Source organism: Talpa occidentalis, unplaced genomic scaffold, assembly GCF_014898055.3.
Source record: "Talpa occidentalis isolate TD23 unplaced genomic scaffold, MPIMG_talOcc4v2.1 talOcc4.3, whole genome shotgun sequence".
Classification (NCBI taxonomy): domain Eukaryota; kingdom Metazoa; phylum Chordata; class Mammalia; order Eulipotyphla; family Talpidae; genus Talpa; species Talpa occidentalis.
Window position 1 is genome coordinate 125945435 of NW_023603184.1, and position 22599 is coordinate 125968033.

Here is a 22599-nt window from a genome sequence, read left to right on the forward strand (position 1 = left end):
TAATGAGTCTGAATGGTAGTTCAGGACTGTTTGCTCATTCAGCTGTCTTTTATATGACCCTATGAAGCCCTTTAGCAGCATGAACAAGAAATGAATGCTTTGAAATTGATATTCATTCATTGATCCATTCATTCTTCCATTTATTAATGTAGTACCAAAAATTGCCATGATGGCTGCTGCTGAATGTACAAAAATGAGCAAAAAATCAGGTCAGTCTTTACTCTCATGAAGTTAACGGAATGACAGAGGGAGAGATCAATTAAATAGTCCCAAGAATTAATGATAATTACATGCAAAAGGCAGTCCTATGAGAGAAAAAAGGAACAAAGTCTGTCTAGCCTGGGTAGTTGTTGAATTGGGTTTGGGGAGTGGGGTTCGTTGTAGTCTTTCCTATGGAAAGTGGCACTTGAGCTGAAATTTGAAGGATAAGTTGGAATAAATGGGGATAATGGTATTAGGGTAGGGAATAACATTTCACATCATGAGAAGAGTAAGTGCAAAGGACTTGTGGCAGGAGAGAATAAATAAAGTCAGGGAACTGGAAGCAGAGATGTGCCTGTGCAGAGAGGGAAGGAGTTTGGAATGGTGCGAGGTGAGGCTAATATGGAAAGCAGAGATCGAACCATTCAGACCTTATGATCATGTCAAAGATTTTGGATTTCCTTACGAGAACATTGGTAAAAGTCATTGAAGGTTTTGTTTCTACTGCCAAAAAAACTTCCCACTATGCCAAACCAACCTGGGCACTTTTGATGATAATATTCTACTCAGGAGATTTGAATTAGCAATGGTTTTATTCCTATGGATGGATGAATCCAGTTTGTTTAGAATGGTTACAGCTTGCCAGACTAAGCTGATGAATAAATTGTACTTTTGAAATAATATGTTTTGGATTCTAATTGAATAAAATCATTGTCCCCTCTATCATACAGAAAACCACATACCATATGACAAGTTGTTTGACAAGCGACTAAATGTTAATAGTAAATATGCTAGCAGTCTTTTTTGTTGAAAATACCACCAAGATGCAGGCAGCAACCATCATCTTTAAAGACTAATCACGAAGTAAAGAGCCAAACTGAACTACACTGTTACTTGTAGGTCCTTTGCTTTGGCATATTTTTAATCCTCCCAATTAGGTATGTTTTCTCATTCCATTAAGAGGTATTCTTATTTTCAGTTCATGTCAGACCAGGAAAGGCTAAGTGATTTGTTATGTAGTAATTAATGGCATCACCAAGATTAGAACTCAAATGTATTTGCCTCTAACATCTACATTCTTTTCACGCCATATTGAAGTAAAAAAGATATAATGTAAATCTTAAAAGGAGAGAAATTCTTAATCAGTTTGTTGTTTAGTTGGTGCGTTAAGAGGCTGGAAATTTTAGTAATGCCTAGTCTATTTATCTCAGTGTAAAATTTAATAAAGTTATCTTCTTTGATCCCGGAACAATAGAAAGCTCCTTCTTTGCAAAAGGACCTGGGGAAAATGTGAACTTCTAACTGCATTTAGAAGAATTCATGAGTAATTGGACACCAGTTGGGTGACTTGATGGATTCTAGTTTTAGAAAGATCACTTTGAAAGCAGTGGAGCAGGATGATGTCAGATGGTGCTTAATAAATGCACATGTCTCGTGATGTGTTCTGGGAGGAAGTTGAAGGATAACCCTCAGGTTCATTTTGAACCTTTCTTTTATCACTGATGCATTAAAGTAGTGATTCCTGAATTCTGCCATCACAGGGAAAACAGCCTTTTGGTGTCTCCAATCACCTACTCTTCCCCAAAGCTTAGAGAGAAGTCTGTGCCACTGAGGTGACCTGGGAGCCCCTCCCAGCTTCTCCAGGATGCTGCATAAATGTTTTTTCCTGACAGTATCCCTTTCTAGTGCTCAGGCTGGACTTAAAAATAATCCCAATTGTCAATCTTTTCTCTCCATGGGTGAATTTAAGCCTTTCCAACTCAGCACAATAAAATTATACTTGATTTTATTACTTCAGTGTGATGTTTATTTCTATTACTTTTCCTTTATTATTGTGTCCTTCTTTATTTTTGTTGGTATGATGAAGTTAAGTTTCTCTTAAGTCCTTTTTTGTCTTTGTTCCTTGGAATGTTGACTACATTTCTTAATTTTCTAAGTAATTATCATGTTTAGACAATCTTAATTGAATGTCTATTATTGACTTAAAATAAATAATGACAATGGTCTTGTCTGACATGAGAATTTTGAAATGTTCTTTCTTTCCCACTCAATACTATCCTGTTAAATCATCCCTGTCCCTTACATGGATTTTGTTGAAATAATTGAAAACTCATACTTGCAGATCATTGTTACTTTTCTTTTTTTTTTTTTTACAGCATTTCTCTTCATTTCAAGAGTTCTTTATACTTACTTCACCTATTTTCAGTGACAACATCATTCTTGCCATCTGCCTCTATCTTGTGATCTCAGTTATGATTCAACAGTCAGAAGATTTTCATGACTCTCTTCAGATACCCTCACCTGTCTGAGGTCCAGCATGAGTAAAGATGTCCTCTATTTACTATACTGAGTGGCTAATATCTTTTTGGGGAATAGGATTCCTGGATTGCAGTCTTTTCTCTGAATATTCTATGGATATTCACCCACTGTCAGTTGCTGTCTAGATTGTGGGCAAATAATCTATGCTAGTCTGACTCTCATTCCTTTGTAAATAATTTTTAAAAATTTCCTAGCATCTTGAGAGCTATTTATTTTATTATTAAAATTTCAGGAATTCTACCATGATATTCCTCCTCTGAATTTTTTCATTAACATTGCTTGGGCTGGGTGAGGCTTTTCAATCTGCTGCCTTAATTTTTTTTTTTAATTTGATATTTTTTCTTCCAGTAATTGTTTAACCACATCTTTTTCATTTTCTTTTTACGTCTTTCTAGAAATGTGTATTATTCTCCTGTAAGATCCCCTTTGTTTTTTCCATCATAAAATCAAGGTATTTTTTATGACTTGCCACCACTGTTAACACCTTTCTCAGGTGAAATGAAGTATTATGCTCTTTAAATTGCTAACAGCATATCCCCATTTCGTGGTGGAAACAAAAAGTAGTTATGTAAGGAGGATCTAAACTCTCACGTTAATTTCGATCTCTGTAAGATCCATAGATTTTAAAAAGAAATATCTGAGATATCTTTTTTCCATAGGAAAGGAATATCTGAAAATTACTTCCAAATCTAGTTTAATGTACTAAAAAGCTCCTTAAGAGTGTGCTCTCAGATTATCTAGGTTAAAATTGTGGCTCCTACATATTGGCTTTATAACTTTAGGCCAGTTATTCAAGCCTCAGTTTCCTCATCTGTAAAATAAGGATAGAAATACAGAATCTTACTTAAAAGGCTGTTATGAACATTAAATAATAGATTGCACTTAATGCATTTAATATATTACTTCATACGAACTTAATCCTTATGAGTTATTTTTTGGAAGTTTTTGAAAACTTAGGTGTAGGGTAAAGAAAATATCAGGCTTTTCTGCCCTTCCGCCATCAGGATAGATGATGGATCCTTGTCCTGAATGCATGCCTGATGGCGGGCACCTGGAGTAGGGTGTGGGCATAGGTAGATGGGATTCAGCTGAGCTAAGACTGTGCTTTTAAGGGCAGCGTCACGGGGGGGACGCCAGCAGCCCCAGCCAGCAGCAGCAGAACCTGAAGGAGAAGCCGAAGCAGAAGCAGAGAACGCCAGAGAGCCCAGATAGAGTGAAGACTTGCTGGGGGCTGGGAGGCATGCCAGCCTCCCAGCCCCCCAGCCAGCACCCCTGCCTGCCATATGCCTGGTGAACCCCAAATAAAAAACCTGCAAAACTACTGAGGACTCTGACTCCTCCTTTACCCGGTCTGCATGGGATCAGAAAACCTGCACTGTGGTCAGTCCTGGCCCTTTACAATTGGCGTAGTCGGCAGGATCCATGCAGACGGGTATTGGAGCCCTCCAAAGGCCTGGAGGGACTAAGGAGTAAAAGACTGCCTGTGACGACGCTGGAGGCGCCATGGCGGTACAGAAGATGGATACGTCCACGAGCTACAGGATGAGACCTGGCGTGAAGGAGACGCCCGAAAGGACCAGCCAACGACACCGGAAAGGACCAGCCAACGACACCGGATAGGACCAGCCAACGACACCGGAAAGGACCAGCCAATGACCCCTGAGGCAGCAGGCCATTGCTGACGCAGGGAGAGGCCAATGGACTTGAACTGATGAACTGATGATTTTGGACTGACAATCCCGCCAGAAGGCGGAGGACCTTAGCAGGTTATCTTTATTTTTTGAGAATCTGGGGGTGGCCAGTGGGCCTAGATGGCCAAAAGCAGCCTGTGTATGCCCAGTGGCCAGGTGGAGGAGAAAAGCCAACTAAGGTGGCAAAAGCTGGTACTGATGCTAAGTTGAGAAGCCCTAAAGCGGCTGTTAAGCAGCCTGGGTATGCTGAAGCCCTGTGAGTCTCGTAAAATCACCTATGGGTGATGCCCTGCTCATTCTTGAGTGAGGGTGAGGAGCTGAGGAGCCCGTCCTTGGGGGACGGGTGGGGAATGTGGCTTGGGGTGGAGCCCAAGCCAAATGCAAAGTTTGGATCCCCAACCCATGTGCTTGTGCAGTGGGTTGGCTTGAGAGCAGGGGTCTGTGAGTCGCATGGGTGGCCATGAAGGCCGAGTGTTGGAGCGACTGCAGACAGAAACCCTGAGGGTTGGCGATTACCCCCAACAGAATAAAATTGCCAATCCCAGAGCTAGTGCATCCTGGGGGTGGATGCTGTGTGTGCCTTGTAGCCGAGACTACAGCCAGAGAAGGCCAGGAAGCCTGACGGCTCCTGGTGTGTTATAGCAGATGCCGTGTGTGATTTCCCCTCCCTCGTAGAGCAGTGCCTTCGGCAGCAGATTTGGTGGCTCATCTGCTGGTACCAATAATTGTCTTTTGCACTTGGTTGGTGCCCTGCCTGGACTTATTTGTGTTCTGTTGTATTTTGTTATGTTGTATTTTGTTATTTGATGTATTTGCTTTTGTGGGCCATGGCTGCATTGTTTGTTTGCTTAGAAAATTGTATATGTATGTATAGACTGTGTGGCAGAAAACCCTGAGGGGGTGGACTGTAGGGTAAAGAAAATATCAGGCTTTTCTGCCCTTCCGCCATCAGGATAGATGATGGATCCTTGTCCTGAATGCATGCCTGATGGCGGGCACCTGGAGTAGGGTGTGGGCATAGGTAGATGGGATTCAGCTGAGCTAAGACTGTGCTTTTAAGGGCAGCGTCACGGGGGGGACGCCAGCAGCCCCAGCCAGCAGCAGCAGAACCTGAAGGAGAAGCCGAAGCAGAAGCAGAGAACGCCAGAGAGCCCAGATAGAGTGAAGACTTGCTGGGGGCTGGGAGGCATGCCAGCCTCCCAGCCCCCCCAGCCAGCACCCCTGCCTGCCATATGCCTGGTGAACCCCAAATAAAAAACCTGCAAAACTACTGAGGACTCTGACTCCTCCTTTACCCGGTCTGCATGGGATCAGAAAACCTGCACTGTGGTCAGTCCTGGCCCTTTACATTAGGTATTTACGAACTTCTATACTTTGGCTTCAGAGAATTGACTGGACATCACTCAATTTGAGTTTTGCCTTTAAGAAACAAGGATTCTCCAATATCTAGTAAATAGGATTGTTTGCTCTGCTTTCATTACTCCTATTCTCATTCCATTGCAGGATATTTACCAACCATCTTCAACCTCCATATTCTTCCAGCTTTTGTATTTCCTATTCATTTACCTATCTTATTGAACTTATATTTCAGGTCCTGGTATTATTTAAGTGGCCATGATGCAGCCTTTATTCTTATGAAGTTCATAGTTAAATGAAAAGTATGCAAAATAATTGTGATCTAAGCCTATATGCATAATCAATACATTGATATAAACAAAGTGTTATTGGGAGTATAGAGATAGGAATCTGTCTGATCAATTTAAAATGGTTCTTCAGAGTGACGGGATTTTTAGCTAGATAAAGGGGGTAATAGCATATTCTAGTCTATGGGAACAGAAGCAACAGTGTGAAATGAATGACTAGAATGTTCAGCATAGCTTGAACTATGTGTGGTCCATAAGATTGTGAGAGGATTTTGTGTCATACTAAGAAAAATGATTCTTTTGACCTCATAAGCAACAGTACAAAATTTAAAGTTGGGAAGTGATATACTATTTAAAAACATAATTTGGGGAGCAGCATAAGGGATGAACTCAGAGGCTAAAGACTGGTCTTGGAGGCCAGTGTAGAAAATGCTTTCACAGATGAGGGAAGACATGAAAAGGTCCTGGATTGGCCAAGGGAGTGGAGAAAAGCAAATGAATTTAAGAGCTATCCATGAACTAGAGTCAACTAGACTTAGTGGCCAATTGGATCAGAGTCAGAAAGAGGGAGGAATAAGGAAGACTGAGATCCCAAGGCTCAAACTCTGACTCCCTTAATGGAGCAGGTTGGGTTTGGTAAGTCAATATTGCATTCACTTTGGAAATGTTACTCTGGATGTCAGGGGATATCCAGACAACACTGGTGAAAGGAAATTTGAAATAAAGGATCGGAGCTGAGGGGATGAATAAGATGGAGATAGGGGTGTGGGTTACTGGAATAGAGTGAGAACTGGAGACTTAAATGTTAACAAGGTCACCAAGTGAACACCAAGCTATGTGCTCAAAGGACTTTGCATGGCAGTTGAAGGATGGAGGAATGTGGTGCTCATTCTCTCCCTCCCTCTTGCAGAAGAGAGTTGGGTTTATTTAATCTCATATGATTCCCTAGTAGGGCAATTTCAAATCGGTGACAATGAAATAACTAACCCAGTAAATTGTTTGCCAATGAACTGCTTTGTGAATTCTGCTACAAAGTTTTATAACACTGGGAATTTTCCGTTTTCAATTAGAAAATCAGTTTTTTTTTTCTAGAGGAAAATCAAGCATTAATTTTTCTTACTATACACACTTAGAGGGTCAAAGTTTGTTTTATGCCCCCTACAGAATTTATTGGAGAGTTAAAAACAATTCACACATTGTGTTTGTGTGTGTGTGTGTGTGTGTATTGTACTCAACTTTCCCATTAACTTTTTTTTTGATTTCTTTACTGCAAATATTAATAATTTAGATTGGCTTTGGCTTATTTTGCCTACCTGCTCTATTGTCTTCAATTACTTCTTTACATTATGGATGCCTTTAAATTGTACTTTAAGTATAAAAGGACTCATATATAGAGCCTCCCCTGGTGCCGCAGGCGGTTGAGCGCAATGCTGTGAAGCTGTCTGCAGCCCTGCAGCAGGGTTGATCCTGGCTGGCTGGCGAAGGTCGCACAAGGCGCCGCAGACCTCTCCTATCTTGCCCGCTGCTCCTCTCAGCTGTGTATTTCGTCAGTCTGCCTGTTCTGTTCCCCACTCTGTCTCTGGTGAATCCTCTCACCCTCCCATGCATCTGGCTGTACCCCGGTTCTTGTGTAAAATGAATAAATAAATCTTTAAAAAAAAAGACAATTCCTTATAAAAAATATTTTAAAGAAAGGATGCATATATAGAAATCTACTAATCAGGATTCTAAAAGATTAACTAGTAAACTCATAAGAAATGACAATACTTGGGCCTCCCCTGGTGGGGCAGCGGTTGAACGCTGGGCTGCGAAGCTGCCCGCAGCTGCTGCAGCACCGGTTGGATCACCTCTCCTGCAGCACCTGCTGTTCCCCTCAGCAGTGTATTTTGTCAGTCTGCCTGTTCTGTTCCCCGCTCTGGCTCTGGTGAATTCTCTTACCCTCCCGTGCTTCTGACTGTACTTGGTGCTTGTATAAATAAATAAATAAAAATAAATCTTTAAAAAAAAAGAAATGACAATACTTTTATGAAAGGTTAAAAAACCCACATTTTTAAAATGCCAGAATTTCTTAGTAAAAGAAAAAAATACAACAAAACTTAATATAACATTGCAATTTTTAGAAATTCACCTATTATGCCACATTTATGTGCTGTTCTAAAATAAAACTTATTATTGTTTGATTACAGAAAATGTGTTTAATAAGCACCATTAATATTTGCAAATACGGAAGATCTCTTTTTTTCTAACACTCTGGTACCTTTGTGGAGGTTTGTGGTTAGAAGTCTGAGTTAAGGATGACAAATTAAAATTGCTGATTTGTCTCACACTCGCTGTGCTGTGTGGGTTTGCTAAATGTTTTTGGCAAAAGATTTTCAGCCCAGAGTAATACAGTTGCTTACAATAGTCCTGGCTGAAAGGGTTCTATTAAGATCAGCTTATACTAACAAAATAAAACATCCCAAATATTTAAAGAATCAACTAACAAATAAGCTCTTCTGAGCCATTGAACAATTCTCAGATGAGTGACCTTTTCTGCAGTGATTTTTCTTAACAATTCCTACAAATGTAGATGTAAAAGTACTTATTTTTAAGACAATTTGAAAATAAAGAGAAAACACCTAATGTAAATATTCTTCATTAACTCTTAAAAACATTTGTCTTCAATCTGTTCAATCAACACTAACACTATAAAAATCAAAGTTAGAAGCAGCTAAAAGTTTGAGCCTTTATTGGGAAGACTACTTTTTAGATGTGGTAATCAATGTAATTAAAAGATACAGTACCTATTTGTAGAGTACCTATAACCAAGAAGTACCAACAAGAAACAAACAGATATAATAGCAAAACAGGAACTTATACTGAATATTTGGATTTTTAGACTGATCACCAGAATTTAAGAGAATATTGTCCTATTTATGATTTTAACAATGTTTTAAAAGCTAAAAGGTAGCATTTGTTTATATCACAAATCACCAACATGTAGTCATGAGACATCTGGATATATTAGAACAATCATTGGTCCGGGGTCTCTGTCCTGGCTGTATGTTGAGCAAATTTAACATACACTCTGAGGGATCCAAATAATCAACCAAGTTTAAACCTGTCCTGCTCTTTATAGAGATAATAATAATAATAATAATAATAATAGAATCAATAGTCATTAATGAACCTGGTGTGAGTAAAGAAACTTCTGTTTGAAGTTCAGAAAGATAATTTTCATTAGAATCTGATCTCCCTGTTGGAGACATGCCTCTTATGCATGACTATTTCTATGTACCTGTTTGGCAATGGTATAGCAAACCCTAAAGTCATGTCCCAGTTATGAACTATGTAACCTTGGACAAGACACTAATTTTTGTGGTCCCAACTTAACTTGATAAAAGTAAAACAAAAAGCCTAATTGGATCATTTCTAAGAACCCTTTTTCATTCTTATAGTTTATATTCTATGCTGTCTCTCCCCAAATTTAGAACATCACTGAGATCTATTTATTCATCCATCCATCCATCAAAGAAATACTAGTGTCTTAACACATATCAAGTGCTACTGATATGTAGCACTTGATGTATGTAGCTACTGAGATGGATTGGGGAATGAGATCACCAAGATCCCTAATTTTAAAGTTTATGTTACAGTGAGATAGCCAGAAAATAAACAAGGAAACAAATAAACCAAATAATTTCAGAAAAATGATACATTATTTTAAGTAGTATGATAGAAAATGACTTGGGGTATATTTTGGATTGAGTGGTCAATTGTCACTAAAGAAGCAAGAAAGAGCCATGTGAAGATCAGAGAACATTCTTGGCAGAGAAACAACAAACTCAAAGGGGACCAACTTCTGATGTCTGAGAAATAGGGCAGTGTGACTGCAGTGTAGTGAGTGGATGGCGGAGAGGCAATTAGATCTACAGGTTATGGGAAACCAAGGTGGGGAGTTACATTTTAATTTAAATGCAGTGGGAACACCTTGGGTATTTTAGAAGCAGGCAATGATACTCTCTGGCCATACATGTTAGAAGATCATTCTGACTTCCCTGAGAAGAATGGATGGTAATTGGGAAAGAGTGAGAACAGAAATATAGAAAGTTATCGTAGTCTTAGAGTGTTGAGGCTGGTTTGGGGCAGTTGTTTAAATGGTAGAGCAGTTGAATAGATCCTGCTAGATATAAAACAGGTACAGGAAATTAGAGCTTCTTCCTGTAGATAGATTCTAGCAATGATCCTGTGAACCAGTCTATAGTGACCACTGATTAGCTTCACATGTGGTTACTTGTTTTCATTAGACTTCCCTTGGTTGTTACTAGTGTGACATCAACCTTAGGTTGAGCTCTAACTATTTCATGTCAATCTTATATATAAATCTTCCATGTACCCAAGAAGTTGTGTGACCTTAGATTAAAAATTTGCTCTGTCTGGGTTGTAAGTTGTTGGCATATAAAAGAACTGAATTTGTTATGTTGATTTTTAAGTTCACCAGATATGACTGTGTACGGTGCTGGGAAAAGGGTGAATCATTCCTATAACTCATATTATAGGAAATGGAAATATGAAAATGGGATTATTTATGGGTGTCTGAAACATGGGCCGATGGTATATATGACTATTTATAGGTATTAAAGATGGAAAAGGCTTGTTGGACTAAGGAACATTGAAGATTGTGTGAAAGATGGTATTTTGGAGGATGATTTTATACTAAGAGGTGGTATATGAAGAATATTTAAGCTTGAGAGAAAGGAAATCAAGAAGACAGAAATTGGTGAGGTTGGACACTCATAATTTTAAACTACTGGTATGGCAGAGGGACTGATGAAATAGATTTGAGATCCAAAAAATCAAAACAGACATTGACTTTAAAAAGTGGTACTGCCATACTAGCATTTCTGGTAGAATATTAGACTTGGAGATAAAAACACCCAGTGAGATTGGGGAAAAGATTTTAGCTGCTTCTACAGTAATAAGAAACTAATGTATTCAGATTTTCCTTAAATTGTCTGCCAATCCATTAAATGTGTTAGAGTTATAAGGGTGATCTCCTCTTGATACTATTTTTCAAATGTCACCAAAGGCTACAGAAGAATTTGTGATTAGGTATTTGAACATATCTGTTCAATAAGTGACAAAGTAATTATGAAACAATTGATTAAATGTCATACCTGATTCCTTTAGTTGAAAGCATGTGAATTGCAACTCAGAGTTACCAAGTGACTTTCTAGATAGATAGCTTAAGCACTGGATATTTGGAAACTTAAATCATGCTTCTTATCACTAATTCAACAATGAAAAGGTGACCTATGCAATTTTTGATTGAAAGTATAAAGTAAAAAAGTGTGTCCAATATAAATGACACTTTAGAATCTGCAGTTACTGTGATAATTTCAGTAGCACATGCTCTTGGCACTCTCACTCAAGAAAATCTCAGTCCTTCCAACCCTACCAAAATGTACAATGAAAACATTTTCATTGATTCTCATCTCCTGACTCTATAGAACAGCCCAGTAAAATCCTGGGATAGAGAAAGGATTATGGAAACATGGTTTCTTCTCTGGAGGATTCAACAACAAATAGTTCTCTCAGTTGTTTGGAGACTCATTTGGAAGTATTCTGATCCTGGATCCATAAAGAATAGTTGTTGGAAAGAACTTTAAGATATTTTGGTCTCACTTCCTTGTCTCACAGATGAGGGGAATGAAGTTCAGAGAGGTGCCATAGTCAGAGCCAGATTTTGCCTTTTGATTCCTTGGAAACCACTGAATTGTTCTTCTACCACCCTGCACCTCTCACTATTACATTTCATCTTGTGTTGTGTTATGGGACATAGTGGAGGCACAAAAGGGGAGCAAATTTGCTGACAAAATCACTCAAAATTAGAAGGCTATGCATCTCTGTTGGTGTGTATATACTGTGGTTGCAAACACTTTTGCTCCAAGATCCTTGAGGCTTACTTACTTCCACTCTAAAGTCCTTCGGAAATTTGCCTTAAACATTTCTAAAGGAACTGAGAGCCAGCTCACTGATTTTATCTTCTGCAGCAGACAGTAAAGACAAAAACATCAAAACAATAGTAGTATACCATGATTTACTCAGACAAATAAGTCCCTAAACAAATTTCATTTTAATCTAATGCAAACTGCATCCATTCTCATGCTATCAATTCTTTTCCCTTTGCCTTGGCTTGTGTTGTTCCCTCTATTTTTATTTTATTTTATATTTTACATTTTAAAAGGACAAGTTTATTAGGAAAAGAAGAAAAAGAGAGGCATCTAAGAAACAGGAAGGCGGGAGAGCTGCCTGTTTCCTCTATTTTAAAAATGAAACAAACAGTGTTTTCCTTCCATATACTTTTAAAATGTTTTGACTCTAGAACAAAACTTCTACACAGAAAAGTAAATAAACATAAGTATATTATTTAATGAATAATGAATACTATCTCATTCACATAATCCCCACAGGTTAACAATTAAACATTGTCAGAACACAGAAACCTCTCTACCCTGTGTTTTCCTTTATAATTCCAACTTTTCTTCCCATTTGTATAAAACCATTATGCCAAAATTTGTGGTATTCATTTAGGTTGTATATTTTGTTTTTATTCTTTTAATTATGTCAGAAATTACAACATACATACTTCACTTATCAAGTGTTAAGCTATACCACACATTTATTTTCATTTCCTTAAACATTGTAAACTGCAATTTGCCTGAGGGTTGTTTTACTCCTGTCTTACCTATACTTCAACGATGTAACTTTCGGAAAACCAACCTATTGAAGAGAGGGTCACTGGCCTCCCCTGGTGGCGCAGTGGTTGAGCACTGGGCTGCGAGGCTGCCCACAGCCTCTGCAGCACCGGTTCATTCCCTGGCCACCGGCGAGGGTCCCACCAAAAAAAAAAAAAAAAAAGAGAGGGTCACATTGTGAAATTGTCTCTGTATATTTCTTTTAGAGTTTTCACTTTGTAGACTCATTTTGCATGCAGACTTTTTAAACAAAAGTATGAATTTAGGAGAATAGTTATCAGAGTAAAAACAACTACCAGGCTCTGCTCATATCTCTGGGTTCTAGTTCACATTTATCCTAGTAATTTCTCCTTTTTTTGTCAATTCTTTAATCACATCAGTAATATTTTTAGACATTTTGTTCAGTAATTTTGGTGTGGAAATTAGTGTGATTAATCTGGACTGCTATAAGTGAAAACCAAAAGAATTGTGTATTAAAATCTATTCCCTAGAAAAATGAATTAAAGCAGAGATATTAAGAAAAATAAGTAAATATGATAAAGAAACTAGTGCAAGCAAAGTCATGCCAAATGAATCCTCCTGCATAATGCTAGTCCTATTATAAATTGGAGTAGTTTTTTCAGAAAGTAATCTGGCAATACTTAGTGTTTCTGATAACATGATCATTTTGACCAAATGTTTTAATACTTACATAAAACTGAATGATAAAAATAACCCGTGTCCAACATTAGTGAAATACTTTAGCATTTTCAGATAGTTACATTATAAAGTCACTTAAGAGGATAATTATGATGACTGTTAAATGTAGAATGTGATAATAGCAGAATACAAAGTATATTTGCTATATAGAACAACTACTAGAAGATAAATAAAAACACACAAATGGTATTTTTTTTTAAGTTGAGGTAACATTGCATTAAGATATTAGATGTTTCAGATGTACATTATTAAAAATCAACATGTCTATACACTACAGTAACTTCACCACTAAAAGTCCAGTTCTTCCCTTTCTGCCTTTCATCTGATTGACTCCCTCCTATTCAGCCTTCCTTTCTGATAAACACTAATATAATCTTAAAGTTTATTTTTATTTTATTTAGAAGTTCATTTGTTTGTTTTCTCTATTTACCACATATGAGTGAAATAAAACAGTGTTTGTCTTTCTCCCTCTATCTTATTTCACTAAGCATGATACCCTTTAGTACATCATGTTGTTGTAAAATGGCAAGAATTCATTTTTTTTAATATCTGTGTACACAATACACAATTCCTTGTGTATATATACCACATTTTTCTTTATCCAATCATCTGTTGATGGGCACAGGTTATTTCCAGCTGCTGGCTATCATGAATAATGCTGCAATAAACACAGGGGGTGAATATATGTCCTTAAACTAGCGTTTTTGTGTATTTTGTGTATGTACCCCCAAATGGGAATACCTGGGTTGTATGGAATTTCTGTTATTAATTTTTCAAGGAATCTCCTTTAATGACTTTGACAACATAAATGGAATTTATATTTCACTGGAGAACTAGATCACTTTTCCCCTAAAAACATTCTTTATACTTATCAAGTAGATTTCTCAAGAATAGAGATTTCAAAACTTAAAAACTGACATGCTAGTAATTTTTTCCAAACAATTTCAGAATGAAACTTTGTCAAATTAAAAAAAAAAAAGGTAAAAGAAAGATAAAGACTAGTTTGAGTTTATAATCTAATAATTCAGAACTGCAATCAGACTAAAACCATTGTTTCTTTCTTCTGTGATACTTTTGTGACTCACAAAAAGAACGTAGCCTTCCTGTATACACTTAACATTGATTAAAAAAGTGAAAAAAATAAGGTCCCAAATTTTTGCTTATTTTATCATTAGACCTTGATTCAGTTCTCAATGGATTAGGTTGGGGGAGAGAATACATTTCTGTCATTTGAAATGATTCATCTCTTCTTTTACTCTTTAGTAGGAAGGAAGTTATAATGTAAATTTATATTTATATATAATTATTCATTTTTACTTGAAGCTATTTTGTACTTCAAAGAATTTTTTTTTTCTTAAACCACATTCCCCTTGCCACCCAATCTCTCCTTGTTTGGTTAAGTGATATTTTTCTTTCATTTTCAATTTTAAAAGTCATGTCCTCAAAGTGGAATTTTCTGATTTTCCAATCAAAATTGAATCCAACCCTACACCTTTATTTGAATAACACTCCATTCCTAGCATAAATTATGGTGCACTATTACATATTTATTTGTTTTCCTTCCATCTTCAATATGAAATCCACCAAAGGACAGGAAGCATATCTGTTTGAATAATCCTATGCAAATATATTATTTAATATATTATATACTATATCTTCATATATGACAAGCAATTCAGGGTAGATTTTTTTTTCTAGGACAGTTTTACCATTAAATTCTTTTTGCCTTTGAAGTTCTTTTATTTTTATGCAAAGGAAGTGATTTTATGATGAAAAGAGACTACTTTTATGTTCAAATGTAATTATTAGGGCAACATATTCCAAAAAGTCAGCTTTGCTTTATTTTCTTTCTTTTATTCAGGAGAAGTCAATGATTCTGCCAAGTCAGAGATGTTTACCATTCACAATGGAGGTGTACAGATCTTATGCAGATACCCTACGACTATCTGGCAATTTAAGATGCAGTTGCTGAAAGGGAACCAAGTACTCTGTGAGCTCACTAAAACAGAGGGAAGTGGAAACACAGTGTTCACGAAGAATATAACATTCTGTATATCTCAGTTATCCAACAGCAGTGTTTCCTTTTTTCTACAAAACTTGGACAGTTCCTATGCCAGCTATTACCTCTGCAAACTACAGATTTTTGATCCTCCTCCTTTTCAAATCAAAATTCTAAGTAAAGAATATTTGCATATTTATGGTAAGACATTTTCATCTTCCGAATTTAAGAGCATATCTGCATTTTGACAACTTTTCTTGCTATGAAAATAATGAAACAGAGAAATGTCTTTTGCATTAGAGTTCTTTTATGAGCAATTGATGCCAATTGTTTATAATAAAATATGCAAGGATGATTGGTTATTGTTAATCATAATAACTAGTGTTAAGAAGTATTGCGCAACTTATTAATCTTAACTGTGGAGTAAGAGACAGGCCATGCCTTTAAAAATCAGGGAAAATGATTACTACCCAACCTATGGCTAATGGCTGTTGCTTCTATTTGCCTGAAATTTAAGGTTTTGGTTTAGTGGGGAGCTTATGGGATGAAGTGGTTTAATTAAAAATGACAGTTTTCTACAATTACTTTTCTACTCTTTTGCAAATAAAATAGTCAGAAGAGGACTTTATATTACCCACCTGTGTAAACATACATGGGTGTGAATCTTTTAGGTTTTAGATTTTGAATCTTTGGTATGATACTAAGTTGATGTTATTTATTACCATTTACTGGATTTCATGAGTATAATAAATGTTTCATTTGATTAAATCACTCCTAAATTAGGTCAAAGAATTTGTGATTCAACACTGAAAGGAGATTTGATTCTCAGAGTTTTTCCTTAACATATCCTTTTTTTCAATCCAGAATCTAAGCTTTGTTGCCAACTGAAATTCTGGTTACCCATTGGATTTATTGGTCTTATCCTCATCTACATTTTTACATGTGTATTTGTTTGTTGGCTGATAAAAAAGGTGAGCTATGTCTGTCTTTTCTTACTCTTGCTTTACTGGGAACATCAGTGGTTATTTACTCATCAAGGTACATTTTGCTCTTGACAGAGTAATTTGATCAACAGATAGACAATTTCTTCTCCTCAAGTTACACCTGTTAATTAAACTGCTAACTTGGAACTGGAGGATATTTATTTTAAAGCTCCTCCATTCTAAAAATAATTTGATGGTTTACAGAGAAATATGTTATTATTATTTTAAAAAGACAAGGAAATAAGGCCCAAGGAAAAAAAATGATTAAACATGAGCTGCAAATTTGATTCTAAGTTTCCTAAGTCAGAGCAAATTTCACTCAGTTGGTCAAACATCAGTTTTATAAGGTGCCAGTGGTAGCTGGGAAGGAATTGGTCAACTTCCTTTCATGGTATGATGACTCGTTCCTTTTACAGAAAACCACTGAAAAGCTACGCAAAACAGATAAAACAACCACAATAATAACAAAAATCTCTGTGCAGGGGATATATTTTTACTCTTTCATAATCCTGGTTCTTAGTCAAACATTCTCTGTATGCTAATACTAAAGTATACCCATCATGTGATCATTGGCCAGTGTGTTTATTTGTACCAGAAAGGAGTTTGAAAACAGAGGTAAAGATGGAAGAGAGTGAGATAGGACTCACAATTTAATTCCACTGGAGAAGAAACAAGAAAGGCAAAAATAAGAAAGTTCAGCAGAAAACCCTCTTTTTTTAAAAAACAACAACAACAACAACAAAACAACCCTTTCATATTATTCTCCTTTTTAGCCTAAAGTCAGGACCCTAAGTCACATCATGATCCTGTGACATACTGTTTTAACAAAGAAGAGAAAATTGTATATAAGAACTATGACAACGTAACAGAACAATCAAACAAAGTGGGGGTGAGAATGGGACAGAGCTGATGATGAACCATGTTTCTCTATATTTCTGACTTTTTTTCCAGAAGCGCCAATCCAGTGTGCATGACCCAAATAGTGAATACATGTTCATGGCAGCAATGCCCACTGCTAAAAAACCTGGAGGGACAGGTACTGCTCCGTTTGGGTATCAGGGCAGGGAAGGGCACCAAATTTTACTGTTTGATTTTAAAGGAAGAGAAATAGGTCTCAAATGTCTAATTTTTATATTTTCTGTGACAATCTGAATTTTCACTTTAACTAAATGTATATTCTCCCTAGTACGTTGAAAATAATAGCTTTATAAACTACTATTAAAAATAAACAGACAAAAAGTTCATATTCTACTTTGTATCAAGGCAGTTTTACAACTGACATTTCAAAAACTGGGATGAGTCTAAGACTTCCTTGTTAAAAAGTTCATTGTCATCTGATGAGCATTTATGAATATTGACAATATTTATTGAATATCAATTGAGTGCAAATTGGTGAGTGACGCACTGTGAAAGGTACATAGATATGTGGAGATTTTTTTTTTTTTTAATTTTTTTTTTTTTTTTAAAGATTTATTTATTTATTTATACAAGCACTGGGTACAGTCAGAAATGCGGGAGGGTGAGAGAATTCACCAGAGCCAGAGCGGGGAGCAGAGCAGGCAGAAGGACCGAAGTACACTGCTGAGGGGAGCAGCGGGCGGCAGGAGAGGTCTGCGTGCCTTGTGGGATCCTCCTCCGCTGGCCGGGGAGCAGCCGGGGATCGAACTGGCGCTGCACAGGCTGCGGGCAGCTTCGCAACCCAGCGCTCAACCGCTGCGCCACCGGGGAGGCCCGATATGTGGAGATTTTTAACAGGTTTTGGAAGAAGAATGTGGTGTTACCACGGGAAAGAAAAATCTGTGAAGATACTACTATTTTGATTAAAAGAATGTACAAGTTCAGAGAAATGGAATGGTTACAGGAGGCCAGTTAGGTGGGACTTTGATCTTTTCCATTGAGGGTAAGTGTTGACAATTTTAGCATCATCAAGTTTAGAGCATCCCAAAAGTTTGAAGGATCCATTTGGAAAATTCATTAGTCATTTTGACTTTAAGATAGTAATGATGTGAGATACTCAATGAGACAGACCTACTGCATTTTTGCTGCCACTCAGTTGGCGAAGGTCTATCTGAAAGGGACAAATGGAGCATCTATTGTCGTGGTGTTACAGCTGAGGAGGGAACTATGATAAATGCTCCTTTAGTTCATCTCCTCCTTTTTTAGCAAAAGTGATGCCCAGGGTATTGAGTGACTGCTTGGATTCCCCTGGAGAGGTGCTCCCATAGCTTTGCCAATAACAGAGCTTGTGTTTCACTACTTTGTTATTAAAAGGAATCATTTCTCCCAATCCCTGTGCTCATAATAATGTGTTCTGCCTTAGCTTTTATCCCTGAAAGCAAACCCTGGTGCAGAAACTTGGTGTAAGTAATGTGTCAGAAAGATGTCTCCAGGGAGATGAGGTGAGGGAGCAGGCAAGGAGGAAAACAAATGAAGATTGCATTAGTAGGGGGAAAAGTAAGTGAAGATTGCATTGGTGCGGTTTTAGCTAGAGGCCACAAGACCTCTGAGAAATGTTGCAATGTCTCCTAGAATTGTTCTTCTGTAGGATGCTGTGGGACTTTTATCCACTGGCTCCAGTACCCACTGGCTTGGGGCTATTTGCAGGGGACAATAACTCTCCCTTGTCCCTGAGCTGTGCCCAGTTCTCCTTGACAAGCCTGCTCTCAAGGCTTCAGAAGCACAAAAGCAGACAAATGCAAGGCTGAACTTTTGCTCTACAGTGTTAGGCATGTCCACTCTACCTACAGCTGGGCAGAGAGGTGGGCAGATTCTTCCTCTACCTTTCAGCAATGCATAGATCTTGCAATTAGATATAAAGAGCTGTGAAAATGGTCAGAGCATAAGCTGTGTAAGCTTCTTGGGGGTTGGCAGGGTTTTCTTTTTTATTCTGAAAGCATTATGCACACAATTCCAAGATGATAATGACTCAGTACCTTTATAAAGGAGGCTTCAAAAAATTTCTGTGGCTGGGTCCCCAGACAGATGACTTCACAAGCTTAGCACACAGCAGATGCTCAGTAAATGCTTATTAAATAAATGAATAAATAGTCCATCTAAGTCAAACTTGTCACATGAATAGCACTGTACTGAGTAATGGGTGTTGGGTAGAGGAGGATAATGAAGATAGTCCTTGTCTTAATTTTGTAAAGTCATTGGAAGAGATGCCAGGTTTGCACGGAAGGTAGGGTCACATGCTAGTCTGGAGTTTAGATGATATCTGTTATAGGAGTGGAGAGTGATCTGGTTAAAACTTCACAGAAAGTGTAGAACTGGTGCTGGTTCTCAAAGCACAAAGAAAAGTCTGGATGGTGTGTGCATGTCTGTTCACAAGAGGCAGAAGAAAGGGGTAAGCTTGTTGAAGGGAGTTGGCACATGGAGAGTTTTTAAAGAGTTTATGCTAATTTTTGTTACAGGTGTGACCCATAACTTGGAACTCTCTGGCATTCACGCATGACATACATTGGCCCGTTTGCACTCACCCCCACTTGAAGTATGAGATTTCTTCGTTTCCCAGAGCACAGAGAGGCTCACTTGATTTGACTACATACATCTTTTGCTGGTGTTTTGTTCACTTTGGACCAGTGACTATCTGTCAGTAGGGATTTTAACACACTGCCTCAGTACTGTTGAGCTCTCTCAAAACAAACACCCTTTTGCAGTTAGCTTTAGAGAAAGCCCAGCTTGTGTGTGCTCAACAAATAGACCTCCCTGGGATGGAATCCTTGTCTTCACATCTGCTTCTAGCAATGCACCAGCCAGAAAAACAAACACATCTATAAAATTTATAAAAGATGCCAAGGATACTGAATCTGCAAAGCAAATGGTCAGTCAAGGGCCAGCATCTGTCTGTATTTCACAACCAGACTACCTCTTCTTATAGGATGAGCATTCCTATTTTCATCAGACAGTAGAGGGGGATGCTTCCAAACCATAGCTATTTTATATCTGAGATGTTACACCATCTAGAGTTTAGATGCTTCATCTGACCTTAAAATACTTCTGCATGTCTATTTGACAGGCAGTCTGAGTAGGAGTATGTCCACATTTCCCCCTCTGCTGCTCAGCAATATGTATTCTTACTTTTGCTCCAGAAAGACATCTTATTTTTCTAACCCAGTTAAATGGTTTACTGTGTTGACACAGTAGTGGTAGAATGATGGTACTGTGTATATGTACCATCAGCAATATATGCCTCCATCAGCATCAACTTCCTTGAGGGTCCTCTTTTTTGCCATTATGTATCTTTTCATGGTGCTATTCATCATAAGTTAGGCTGCTTTTGTAGTTGATGTTAAAATTGCAAACAAACAAACAAAATTATCTTTCCTGGTCTAGCATTGTTCTGGGGGTAGAGCTAATGATCAATTGGAGATAAAGCTGTGAAACTACATTCATGCAGCCTACCTGGAGCAGCCATCTAGACCGCAGTGGAATTCCAGGAGCTGAGAGATTCCTTGAGCCAGTGGCAACCAGGTGCTCCTGCCCCTATAGCCAGAAGTCATCGTGGGGACCCAGTGGATCTGTCTGCATTTATACCTCCAGGATCTGTAAGAAGCACAGATATGTCAAGGATCATCAGCACGAAGTCCTCTCCTCCAAACCGTTCAGCTGATAACTGGCCCTGGCCCTTCAAGATATTCTTCCTTCAAATAGGATTTGTCTGGAAAACTTGTTCACATGATTATTATTAGCTGGAATGTTTTCTCTACTTCCTGTCTGCATGCCCCAGGCCTCTGGAATAGCCAGTGTGTATACAGTAACTTTTTAAACTTTAGGTAAAATGGGCTTTTTTAGTAGTTTTAAAATTCGTAGCTGTCTTTATAGTTTACATTAAAATTGAGCCCTGATGTATCATTATGCATACTTACATTATTTTAAGCATGTGTAATGCTGGATGTGTACAGTATAGTACTGAATTCGTAATTTGAATCAAGTATGGTGTTCTCAGTTTTCAGCTGACTTGCTTTGCAGAGTGTTCCCTGAGTTGTCTGCAACTTTCTGTGTGTGGGCCAGGGTCGGAGAGGCCCCCAGGCCAGGCTGTCCTGGCTAGGCCCTGAAGCATCCTAATCAGCAGCACTGGATATTTCAAAGTGAATTATTCAAGAATACAGTTTTTGTGAAATAACTGTGTTTTTTAAGAGGAGCTAATTATGAAATGGATTTTAGCAGTAGTGGGAAGTTAAACAATAAACATTTGATATTAAATAACTGAACACACCTCATAGTCTTTTCTTGTGGGTGGGGAAATTATTGCCTTAGCAACACTGTGAATTCGACCTTGTTCTGGAAAATAGTTCCATTGCTTAGAACAGTTGCTTTTTCATTTTCTTTTCTTTAAATTTAAAACACAAGCATAAAAAATGAGAGTAGAGCAAAGGGGCTGTTCTTTTCCTGAGTTTGTTTCTGACCTAATAATGCCTTACCACCTCTGAACAATTTTTAGTTCCTATAAACAATAACACTCTTCTCCAAACCGCAATATAACCTTCCACACTGGAAAATTAGCGTTGATACATTGTACCATGGAATACTCAGACTGCATTCAAGTTTTGCGAGGTGTCCCTATAAATGTATGTTATAGCAATAAATTCCATCCGGATTTTCCCTTCATTTACTTGTCACATTTTTGTTGTAAACTTTATTCTAGATAGTTCCTCATTGAGATTTTTATGGCCCTGCCTCTTTTGAAGATTAGAAGCAGTTTTTTTTGTAGAATGTTTCTTGATTTGGGTTGTCTGATGTTTCTTCATCATTAAATTCAGGTTACTGATCTTCTGTAAAAGTAACAAAAGTGCTGCTATGTCCTGTGTTCTTACAGTCTCCTTTTTTTTTTCCCACACACCATACAGTCCATTTTTATTTATTTTTTAATTTTTTAAAATTTTTTTTAAAAGATTTATTTTTTATTTATACAAGCATTGGGTACAGTCAGAAGCGCGGTATACAGTCCATTTTTAATGTGCAATTTTCAGTTGTTTTCAGAATATTTGCAAAATCATGCATTCTGTGCCACTATCTAGTTCCAGAACATTTTTTCACCTCCAAAAGAAGCCCCATAGTCTTCAGCAGTTACTCTTCCAGCTCCTATTTTCCCCAGACTAATCTGCTTTTTGTCTGTATGTGTTTGCCTGTTCTGGACAATTCATATAGATGGAGTCATACAATATGTGGTCCAATGTCTGGCTTCTTTCACAGTGCAGGATGTTTTCAAGTTTCATCCAAGCTGTCACATGTGTCAGTACTGCATTGTTTTTATGACTGAGTAATATTCTATTACATTTGAACTTTTCATCACTTGATGGACTTTTGAACTTTTCCATCTTTTGA

General features: G+C 37.6%; 1 protein-coding gene across 1 annotated transcript; it reads left to right on the forward strand.

Moving 5' to 3' along the window:
- The first annotated feature begins 9741 nt into the window (after positions 1–9741).
- Positions 9742–19726, forward strand: ICOS (inducible T cell costimulator). The gene is made up of 5 exons (XM_037522131.1): positions 9742–9784; positions 15152–15490; positions 16154–16260; positions 17224–17308; positions 19686–19726. The coding sequence occupies exons 1-5, from the start codon at positions 9742–9744 to the stop codon at positions 19724–19726; spliced, it is 615 nt and encodes a 204-aa protein (XP_037378028.1).
- The last annotated feature ends 2873 nt before the right edge of the window (positions 19727–22599 follow it).

Excerpts from the sequence above, each read along its gene's own strand:
- ICOS (XM_037522131.1), top strand. The coding sequence starts at position 9,742 with ATGGCGGAGAGGCAATTAGATCTACAGGTTATGGGAAACCAAG. Across the intron at positions 16,261-17,223 it reads TTTGTTGGCTGATAAAAAAG|AAGCGCCAATCCAGTGTGCA; the intron begins GTGAGCTATGTC and ends CTTTTTTTCCAG. Across the intron at positions 17,309-19,685 it reads TAAAAAACCTGGAGGGACAG|GTGTGACCCATAACTTGGAA; the intron begins GTACTGCTCCGT and ends TTTTTGTTACAG.